At 34.2% G+C, this 12,064-nt stretch overlaps 1 protein-coding gene across 1 annotated transcript in view; it reads right to left on the bottom strand.

The window, feature by feature from the left end:
* The window catches only part of PHLDB2 (pleckstrin homology like domain family B member 2), a 52,584-nt gene that overhangs the window by 8,652 nt on the left and 31,868 nt on the right, over window positions 1-12,064 (bottom strand). Inside the window, exons 9-14 of the mRNA XM_081327612.1 lie at window positions 11,451-11,561; window positions 10,600-10,689; window positions 9,239-9,382; window positions 6,417-6,551; window positions 4,181-4,280; window positions 2,204-2,218 (exon numbers count right to left, since the gene is read on the bottom strand). Coding sequence (XP_081183738.1) covers window positions 2,204-2,218; window positions 4,181-4,280; window positions 6,417-6,551; window positions 9,239-9,382; window positions 10,600-10,689; window positions 11,451-11,561 — 595 coding nt within the window. The remainder of the gene's footprint in view (window positions 1-2,203; window positions 2,219-4,180; window positions 4,281-6,416; window positions 6,552-9,238; window positions 9,383-10,599; window positions 10,690-11,450; window positions 11,562-12,064) is intronic.

Genomic DNA, 12,064 nt, shown 5'->3' with positions numbered 1-12,064 from the left:
TTCTCAACATGTGTATACATATAATGAAATCTTTCTTCTCTCTACTTCCTTGATTCAGCCCAGGGTATTATATCATGCTATGTAAAATTAAAATAAACTGATCTATATCTACAGTATATCTATCTATCTGTCTGTCTATCTATCCACACACATTCACATGTTTATTTTATGTTACATAGCATGTGGTGGTGGACAACTTTGAAATAATACCTGAATCAAGGAAGCAGAGAGAAAAAAATATTCTGTATAATTTTATAACTTTTATTACTCCAAAACTGTAGGACTGTAGGGGAAAAAAAAGCTAACAGGTCATTTAAAGAGAAGATCTAGTATTATTGTTTTTTATATATCTCTAAGGTTACAATGTGAATCACTATTCTACTGGACATCTGTAACATCCAATATTCAAAAGTATTTTGCTTCTAATAAGGGAGTTTTCATTTAAATAACTTTGATAATGTTAAATAGGCTTGTGTCCCTTGAATTTAAGTGATGTTTTTAAAACATTGTATGAAAATAGTATCCATTGTATACTTGGACAACAATTCTTTAAATTATATATTTTAGGAAGTAATGACATGTCTAATACTGATTCAGAAAAGTACTAAATTTGCTGGCAGAAGATATTTGGGTAAGCAAAATTATTTTAGAATTTGATAAACTGAATGAAGTTCACACTTTTAATTTTTACTTAGTCTGCAATCCTAGGTAAGATAAATATTCATATATTATGTCCTGCTAAAAATATGAATGGATTTGCTAAAAGAAAAGACTTTAACATTAGCATGACAATGAAAAACTCAAAATAATGTCTCAATTCAACATAATTCAAGGCACTGCACAAAATTGTTTTGCAAAAAGAAAAAAACAAGTAAGTTGAGTTAACTGACAGTAGCATAATAATAAGCAGAAAAAGCAGTTGTCAGAAATATTGATATTAAAATAGAAACCTGTTATATTATTGTTATTAATAACACAACAGAACAGAGTTGAAATCACACAAAAAAGTGCAAACCAAACCAAAGAACATAGTCAAGATGTTTATGGTGGATTAGAGAAATAATTTTAAATAGTTTTGCCAATCCAGAGAATCAGTAGTTGCCATTGCAGCTAGATTTTCTACATGTATGGTTGCCTTAATCAATTAATAGTTTCACGTTAACATCTCAAGAGTGTTTATATTTTTAGGAAAACATGGGAAAAAGATGAGTCAATGAAATGAGGAGAAAGCCCACAGTATCTTTGTGTGCTATAATGGTAATAAGAAAATTCATTTTTCCTTCCACAAGGCTATAAAAGGACTCATAGGAGAACTTTCTTTTTATTTAGATAGCCAAACATGAATTTGTCTTCTGCAAATTAATGTTGGAAGAGAACCAAATTTCTAAATTAGATAGATAGATAGATAGATGGATGGATGGATGGATGGATGGACAAACAGCTCACTACAAATCTGTGCTACTTTTATTCTATGCCAGGCTATATTTCCAGTTGTGTGCATATTATATATTTATATCTTGTGTTCAAAATTAAGCAAATATTGAGATTATTAATCATGAAAAAAATATTGGTTATTACATAGATGTCAATATTTTTGTGATGTCAGTTGCAGTAACAATGTGACTAAGCCACAATTGTTTAGATTTGTCAACATATTTTGCAAGACCTAGCTGCATTGGGTGAACCTGGCTTGTTCTATTTGCAAATCCAAACTAGATTAATTAACATAAACCTGAAGTGTTTGCTTGTACGCTGTCTTTACATTATACCCAAATGATTAATAAATAAAGGCAGAAAAGAGCAGGGGGTTTCAACTGATCTAGCTTCAATACTGGATTCATTATCTTCAAACATATCAGGAATATGAATCTACTGAATAAATGCTGTCATTGGATTGATGGCATCAATCTCTACAGTCTCCCCCACTGCAGTAACCCTCTCTGTCTCCACAGATTTGAGGGAAAAGCCTGTGGGCATAATCTTGTTTTCCATCTTATGACATTCTTAATATATATGACAAGAGTATGTATGATTTAAACATGAGATTGTTTAAATCCTAATACCTTTCTTACATTTTTGAGTGGAATAGGAAATTCAAAATTTCCACACATATTGATTCTGAACAACTTGACAGTGTCCCCTCTGCCATTAGTAATGTAATTGTAAATCAAGCATATAACACCACAGAAAATGTTTTTCATACCTTTTTTGCTTTTACCTGATTTTAATGACACGAACAGTGAAAAGGAAAAAAAAATAATTATTTTAAAATGTTAAATAATTCTTTAAAACCAAATATTCTTACTGAGATGCGCAAATCAAACAAATGTAGAAAGAATTGTAACTGTAGAAGTGGAACGGGGAAAAAAAGGTTGACAATTTCTCGTATCACAAACATATTTTAGATACTGAATATAGGTTTTCTAAGAGTTAAAGTCGACTCTATAGGGAGTACACATAATAAATTAAATTAGAAAAATTCAACTATAAGTAGTTCTTGACTTACGACCACAACAGAGCCCAAAATTTATGTTGCTAAGTGAGACAGTTGTTAAGTGAGTTTTGTCCCATTTTATGACCTTTCTTGCCACAGTTGTTGAATTAATCACTGCAGTTGTTAAGTTAGTAACAGGGCTGTTACTATAAATCTGGCTTCCTCACTGACTTTGCTTGTCAAAAAGTCACAAAAGGCGATCACATGAACCTGGGGCACTGCAATCGTAATAAATATGAACTAGTTGCCAAGGGTCTAAATTTTGATCGTGTGACCATGGGGATCTACAACCATTGTAAGTGTGACAAACAGTCATAAATCACTTTTTTCAGTGCTGTTGTAACTATGAACAGTCACTAAATGAACTATTGTAAGTTGAGGACTACTTGTATTTTAAATAGGTACCGCAAGTGCACAAATCCTTTTAAATTTAGTGGATATTACTTTTAATTAAGTAATGTTAGGACTGAACTGTCTAATTTTATAATTAGAGAAGGCAGATGAGAGTACAGTTTTGTTTGTCTATATATTTTCTGTTGCTGTTATGAACATTAATAAGCAGAAGTTATACTGTAATACTTTAAATTAATTACAGCTTTTTCTACTTTGTCTTAAACATTAGAAATAGTTTAAAATGACAGTGTACATCCCTTCCTACATATGACTTCTAGTCCAACAGGATAGTCACAGATTTGGCTAGATACCAAATGCTCACTCAACAAATTAGGCATATCTTGGGAATCTTCTAGTTTCTCGCCCAGTATCTAAAACTTCCAGGTGCAAGAAAACTGAATGTAAGCATCTATAAAGATATTCCCAGTGTATTTTACTCTATAAAGGTATAGAATACATATGTACTATATGCAGAAAATAAGATGTAAAGGTGGGAATGTGCCCTTGATTTTCAAACTACAATGCACATGAGACTTAGCATATTAATAATTTTCAGGCATTATTCAAGTAATAACAAAGCATCAAAATTAATTGAAGGACATAACTTCCAAGAAAAACTATGACATTCTATTTCTGATCAATCTGAAAATGAATGCATACTGAGATGAGTCAAGATTTCATAAATTCAACATAGACAATATTTCACTCTAAGAAACTATTAAGGCTATCTGCAACAATGAGGTATACAAATAAGGATACTTCGAGTTTTGCATGAAAAAGTTCACACTAACATTCACGTTAAGTACATATTTCCTTTACTTGAATAAACACACAATTATTAATTCAGCTTCATTCAGCTTTAATGGTTTTACAAGAGCCTTGGTGGAGCAGTGGGCTAATGCCTCCTTAAGTAACACCAGCTGCCTGCAATTACTGCAGGTTCGCATCCCACCAGGCTCAAGGTTGACTCAGCCTTCCATCCTTCCGAGGTAGGTAAAATGAGGACCCAGATTGTTGGGGGCAATTAAGCTGACTTTGTAATAATGCCGCTTGGGGTGTGTGTGAAAGCCCTAATAAGCAGGCATATACATAGAATGAAGGCTACTGCTAAGCTTGTAAGCCGCCCTGAGTCTTCGGAGAAGGGCGGGATATAAATCGAATTAAAATAAATAAATAAATAAATAAATAAATAAATAAATAAATAAATAAATAAATGTGAATGTTAATGTGAATAGGATTTATATTAGGATATTATTACATATAAATATATGGAATAATTCTAAATATCTTTACCTTTACGTGTTCTCCTTGACTCCAAATCCTTGGTCATAGATCCTGAACAATGAGGAATTATGTTGCCACAGCTACTGCTTTGTCCAAGTGGCAGGTGAACCTGTCAAAAAAAAGCCATTTAGAGCTACTACTTTTTATATATAAATTCTTCAAATGAACTTTATGTATAAATGAAAATTTGTTTTTTTTTATTTAAAGCAGTTTAAGGCAATCCAGCTTAAAACACAACTTGCGTATCTCCTGGGAGCTTGAATCCAGGATAAATACAAGGGAAGCATTTGATAGCATTAACTATGGTTTATGCTCAGCATACACTCAGTGAATTTCTTTTAAAATTAATTCCACCTTATTGATGGAAGATGGACAAACAAAATCAGACCCTGCAGTGATTATATTAAGTAGTTTGAATTTCATTATCCAATACATAGTGATTATCTGATTGGTCCTTTAATAAGGAGCTCTTAAGGTCAAATTTACTCTAGCCATGAAACAGCTTGGCTGTGTGAAATCAACTAGTTTCTAACACGGGTGGGAATTATGCCTCACATCTGCTACCAAAAACTTTCATTTGCAGATTAAAGTAATACAGTTTTATATTATTGTATTATGTAAATATTGATAATGTAATTTTAAGCACAGTGATTACACTGGTCTACAAATTTTGGGAAATTATCAACATCTGAGATAAAATGTGTTAATTCTTACATATTTTGATTAGATGAATTAGAAAACAGGTGATAACAGGTTGTTTGCTAAAGTTTTCAAGATATTTCACAATAAAGATTTATATACAGGTGAGTATATTTGCCTGCAAAGGAGGGAGGTGTCTAATGATCATGATGCCTCGTAACTTCTTGACAAAGTATGGTAGAACAATGAAAATGTTACCACATGGAAGTATATAAATTTATCTTCACTTTGAGACTAAAGATTATTACCTAACTGTAATTTATTGTTCTTTTATTGCAAGGTATATTTGTCTTGGTCAGTTCTACGCATCACACAGTTACATCTGGTGGCTTGTGAAAGTATTATTGCCTAACATTTACAAGGAACAGTTGCGTGATATTTTCCCTCAGAAGCCAAGATGCCACAAAACTGTCTAAACAATGCAGATAACTTCTGCTACATTTGTGACGAGGTTACATTTGCATCTCAAAAGTGCAATATGATGGCAGTGGTAAAAAAGGCATACCACCTATATTTTGGATGCAAAATAGGGGATCAGGACAAGAGTTGGGCCCCTCATTATTGTTCCATTACACATGCATCATTGCCTAAACAAGAAGAAAAAAGTCCATGCCTTTTACAGTTCCAATGGTGTGGAGGGAACCCACCAATCATAGTAGCGACTGCTTTTTTCACATGGTTCCCCCAACTGCAAAAGAATTCTCAAGAAAGAAGTGGATTGTGGAATATCCAAACATTCCATCAGCACTGCGTCCTGTACCCTATGGTGAGGATTTACCAATTCTAGATCCACCAGTATCCTACTCTCTAAACTCAGAAGATGATAAAGACAATAAATAGGATGGAACTGATCTGGGCCCGTTGATGTCAGTGGACCCAAACTTTAGTCCACCTTATGCTCCTCCTGAACCACATTTAATTTCTCAGAGTGAACTAAATGATCTGGTCAGGGATTTGGAATTGCCTAAGAGTAAGGCAGAGCTACAATGGAACCTTATCGTTTAATCTGATGTTAGAGCTTGTCAGTTTTTCATGCAAAAAACATGTAAATGTTACATCAAAAACCAATAAATAAATGGAAAGTTATGTTATTGGTATCAATAAAAAGATAAATGTATAATGATTGATGTGGCACCATTCTCATTGCTATATCACATTTTGCAGAGCATAATTGCACATCTCCCTTGTAATTTTGAATTATTTTGATGCAGTTTTGACCTGAAGTTGTATCTTGGAAAATGGAATCAATTAATACTCAGGACTTAATTTTCCTTTATTAGTGACCCAATTCTGGTAAAATTAATCTACTTTCATTTCTGAGGTTTTCTCCTTGTAGATCAGTGTTAAAAAGTAGAGGGAGAATTACTTTGACTAAATTTACAAGGATTTACACCGTAAATCAGCAGTGTGAAATGAAATTATTGGAAAAGGGTATGCATGTGTGAAGAGAAGGCCATCATTCAAGCTGACTAAGATTCTACTGAAATCAATGTAACTTTGTTAACTCAAAATCCAAAGAAATTCTTTGAGTTGTACAAATGCCTACCTTAACACTTCGTCCAAGAGTAGAACTACTGAACTGAGGTGATATGGGAGGAGCTGTTTTCTTACGGGGCAAAGTGTCGCTCATGTACAGGCCTTCTTTGTGCTGCTTCTTTCTCTCTTCCAAATTTCGGAAATGCTTAAAATAAATAATAGTGTGTAAAATGTTAGTGTGATGACATGCTACGAATGTTGTTAATGTTTCTGAAAAGTCATAATTTAATTTTAAAACTGAACTGAAAATTGCCAAAGGCAGAATTCAGGTAAAACTAGAACATCTCCAGATTCACAAAAATTAGAATACCAATAAGGTAGCTCTTTAAATCATTTAGTGCTACATGAATGATTTCTATAAGAAAAGTAATTTTTAATGTAAATATACTGCAGCAACACGTTAGTATATTAATGGGATAAATAAGGTACATCTTTTGTGTTTTGTGATCATATTTGTCATAAATCCTCTATTCCATTTAATAGTAGCTGAATATAAGCGAAGAGAATAGTATATTTCACTGTGATTTTAAATACCAAAAATATTTTTGAACAAGAACAGTGGGACATATAATACACTTTGATATACAACATTTGAATAAAAAGACAAAAAGTTTACACTGGTCTTTTATTTGTGATTTTATTTGCTCTGTGTGTTTTAAATGCAAAGTATAATAGGTCATTTACTAATAAGAAAGGAAGCTTTCACAGGGGTAATGTTTCTTAGTTAGTTTAGTGTTAATGAAATGTACTATTGCCAACTGCATGCTAAATGATAATCTCTTACTCGATAAATCTCAGTCCTATTAACCTATTTTACAGCTTACCCAATCAATGTACCAATTCGTGATACCTGATTCCTCTCATATAAAGCTAATGCCTCCTTAAGTAACACCAGCTGCCTGCAATTAGTGCAGGTTCGCATCCCACCAGGCTCAAGGTTGACTCAGCCTTCCATCCTTCCGAGGTAGGTAAAATGAGGACCCAGATTGTTGGGGGCAATTAAGCTGACTTTGTAATAATGCCGCTTGGGGTGTGTGTGAAAGCCCTAATAAGCAGGCATATACATAGAATGAAGGCTACTGCTAAGCTTGTAAGCCGCCCTGAGTCTTCGGAGAAGGGCGGGATATAAATGGAATTAAAATAAATAAAATAAAAAATAAAATAAAAATAAAACTAATTAGTTATTGTGGATTTGCTTAATTTGCCTTCCTATACTATAAAGAATAAGAGTTCTGAGCTGTTCTATCCAAAAGAAGCTAAAGAATGTAGTCTAAAATTTATTATTCCATGGTAACCCATAGGGAGACCAGCAAAGTTTACTAAGAAATAAAAATGCAATTTTCATGGAAGTTAGGATCTACTCAAAGAAGACAACTCGGGGCTACAAATCCCATGAGTGTACTCTACACTGAAATATAATCTCAGATTTGAACAGATTACAGAGTACTTTGTTTGTAAAATTCAAATATGCCTTCCAAGTTATTTTTGAAGCATTCTTAATGTTTCACACCATAATTATTTACTGTGCTGATATCAGAATGAGACAACAGTCATTCAAAATGTTAATGAAGATAAACTTTAACAGTTATGTTCAAATCATCTTTAACTCTTACAGAAAAAGGACTGTAATAACAGTAATCAGCACTGAATATGTCAGTGTGACATAAAACTGTTAAAAGCAGACATGTCAAACTCGCGTTGTCACGTGACATCGTGCAACGTATCGGGACGGTTTTGCCATGGCCGGCAATGGGGTAGGTGTGGCTTCCGGATGACGCATCCAGCCCATCGGCCGGCAGTTTGACACCCCTGTGTTAAAGAGTAAAGACACTGGTCTACATAAAGAAATTCTGCATGCGTAAAATGTTTAAGTGGGTGGTCCTTAACAAGATGCATATACAAACTTTCTCAACTAATGTACTTAGAACTCTGTGTGCAAAATCCTTTATAAATGCTAGAATTCCATCAGTCAGTTTTAAGGGAAAGGGCCTTGGACCATAGATTCAGACCTTTAGGGTTCTGAAAAGCTGACTAATGGCTACTTTCCATGCACTCTTTCAAATTTGGGCATGCAACGATAATCATATCATTACCAAGTCAGCCTGCCTTCTGGCATGTTACCTGGGGTTCCCTTCGGTGTTTCTTAGCTGGCAGAGGAGGTGGTGTATCAGGTAAAGGAAAAGACTCTACACTGGCAGCCCTGACCTCAGGCCAGTCAGCTGGTGAGAGTTGTGCAAGAGGGCGAGGAGAGAGAGAGTGAGGAATCACAGATCCATAACAGAAAGGTGATCTTAGCTTCATAGAAAAAAAGAAATGGTATGAAAGTTTTAAACATACACACAAGATGCAAATGCTACAAAGAAGTTTTATTATGGGAAAAGCTTTTTAAGCCAGAGCTCACTTTATCAGATGCATGAAGTGTTATTAACTGTTTACAGAGAAGAACAAATAAACAAATGGTATTTTTCTCCCACCGTACCTATTATTTTGACATTAGGTTTGTGATGTCCTACTAGGGAAAAATAGAGCTTGCTTTGCTGTTTTTTCCTGGACATCAAAATGGGAATGGTGTAAACATAAGGTATTCAATGAGAATGTAATAAAGTCCCAGTTACTTTATCAACACTGGAAAAGAACATAAGAAGGAAGACAGAAGATATACCCAAGACGTACATACAACATCTGTTCCTGAGAGACCCATAGGGGAAAAATTAACTCAGCTCCCTATTCAGCTTTTTAATTAATAAAAAGGTTTACTACAACCTGTGAACACCAAGGGAATAAAATCTGAAAGCATAATGTTTACACATGGGAAATGTCTCTCCTACAAACCTCTTTATTTTGTGACTGGCTTATCAGGCCAGCTGTGGAGAGTTCAGTGGGAGCAGCAGCAGCAGCAGAGGGGGGCTGAGTGGAAGGGGAGATATTCGTGGAATTGCCATGCGGGTCACTAATGTCATTTACATTCACAAAATCCTAAAAGGAGGAATTCAGAGGTTAAACATACAAAAGAAGCAAAAGGCATGCAAGAATATTAAATTTTGAAATTCTCTGTGAAAGTTAGTTTAGAGTGATACAGCCAGTGCTGTGATATTACAAAACCATTTTGTGACATACTTTTTCAATCATCTATGCTGAGTCCTCCATGCTTTAAATTTACAATTTTCACTATCTCACTTTAACATAATAACTGCTTAAATATAATAACTGCTTGAAACACTAGCATATTCTAGAAGAACTTTTAAATATGTAGCACTCAGAAAATATGACTATTTGAATTGTCAAGCATGATCCCAATAAAGGGAATTAAGCTTTTTTTTAAAGAAGCAAACACTTTTTAAAGTCTTTTAAAATATGAAGCTCCCTAATCAATAAACTACCCTATTGTAATTAGATGAAACAAAACTATGACAGAATCTCACTTTTCCCATTCCATCAAAATAAATTCATGAACCATTAATAATTTAGGGATACGTTTGCCATCAAATGTTTTGCAGAATACTCGTAATGAAGTCTTTATTTTGACCTACAATGATTAGAACGGCTGCGATTCTCAGTAAAAATAAGTAAGTGGTTAGAGTAGCAGCAACAGTAGCAGAAAACGTTTTAGGCACAAGCAAGAATTGAAAGGATGCACTCCAAGAGTCTGATTTTCCATTTTTCTTTTCTAATATGTCACGTTCTAGTACAACTCTACTAACATTGAATGTTTGCATCAAAAAAATGAATGATCACTGAGGTATGCATGCAAATGGAGTAAGATGAAAAAAATGGACATGAAATCTAAGGAAACTGAAGACTGTTTGGAAGGCCAATTATTTCAGCACCACACTTACAGTCTTATACTACATGCCCTGTTAAAATAGTCTGTGATTCCTCTGGATTTTGTTTCATTCAAATCCTAGAACTTGCCCAACCATCCTTAATCCAAAAGCTTAGGCAGAATGTCTGGAATGCAAAGGTTTGTTTGTGGTTGAAAACATTACGTATTTCCTTTTAGTGCATATGTCTATTTCACGTTTTATTAGAAAATTCCTCCTTAAAATATTAGCAATTAAAATCAATCAGCTCTTTTCTAGAAGTAGGAAAGTGCAAGTCATGTTTCAATGAACTTTATAAAATGGTTGCAATAATATGAAAAATGAGGCAGTTACCATATTGTTTCAAACCCTTTCTCCCAAATCTCACATTACCTCTTTTAGACTGCTGGGACTCAGAGAAAATCCTTTACCTCCTGATAGTGAGGAATACTTCTTTTCTAGACTGCAAAGATTTTCTTTCTCCTGTAGAAAATGAGTTATATTTGAGACAGATGTTATACAAATATTTAAGTTGTATTTCTTTTCCTTCCAAAGAAACTAAGATTTGCAAAAATATTTAAGATGTTTCGACTGACAATTGTTCCAAATGCATTTTCAAAATTTTTGTTTCCATCTTCACAGTATAGACCAGGGGTAGGCAACCTTGGCTCTTTTTTATGACTTGTGGACTTCAACTCCCAGAATTCCTGAGTCAGCATGGCTGGTTCAGGAATTCTGGGCATTTGAAGTCCACAAGTCACAAAAGAGCCAAGGTTGCCTACCCCTAGTATAGACAATACAGATATCCTTCCAAATTTATTGGCTGGATTGGTTTTAATACCAAAATTTCCCTCTACAAACCCTAGATATACACAAACACACTTGTACTTTTCCTGATAAATCTGCTGGTATCAAATCCACTGCATGGTAATGTAAAGATTCACGTACATTCATTCCACTGTTATGGAAAACACAGGTACAGTTGGCTTCACTATATACATTATTCACTTCTTCATTGAACTTTATACATTACAGACCTCTCTATGATACATGGTATCATACTAGCATGTTTACATATTTTTTTTTAAAGAGGAAGTTGAGCAACATAATATAATTGGTATTCACCGCCCTGAGTCCTTCGGGAGAAGGGCGGTATAGAAATTCAATTATAAAATATATAAATAAATAAATTTATCATTTAAAATTTAATTAAGTTCTTGGAAGAACAAGGAAGAATTGCTTACCCTCTGCAACATCATTAGTAAATTATTTTTTTCTTTCACAAAATGATCTTGTTCTCTTTGTGCTTGTTGTACAATGTGATTTGCTTGTTTTTTGAGAGCAGAAACCTTTTCCTACCATAAAGATAATGTTAATACATACTTAATATCAGCTTCAGAATATTGTTCATACAATTCCTACCCATCTGAAAGTCAACTTTACACAAATTTACAGAGAAGACTTAAAGCTGTACACCATCAACATTTCACTGTAATTTATTTATTTATTTATTTTATTTTAGTTGAAGTCCTGTGATTGGACTTCACATTCTTGCATATTCTAGCAGCACTAATAGCTGGCACTAACAATATTACTTCTACTGCTACTCCAATATAGAAGACTAAGTAAAAAGAGAAGAATTGTGGGAGGATATGACTATAAGGGACGCGGTGGCTCAGTGGGTTAGGACACTGAGCTTGTCGATCAGAAGGTCGGCAGTTTGGCGGGTCGAATCCCGAGTGCCGCGTAACAGAGTGAGCGCCTGTTACTCGTCCCAGCTTCTGCCCACCTAGCAGTTCGAAAGCACGTAAAAATGCAAGTAGAAAAATAGGGACCACTACGGTGGGAAGGTAACAGC

Source organism: Vipera berus (assembly GCF_964194415.1).
Source record: "Vipera berus genome assembly, chromosome: 4".
Taxonomy (NCBI): domain Eukaryota; kingdom Metazoa; phylum Chordata; class Lepidosauria; order Squamata; family Viperidae; genus Vipera; species Vipera berus.
The sequence above is the reverse complement of the archived record's forward strand: the minus strand, read 5'-3'. Positions and strand labels throughout refer to the sequence as shown.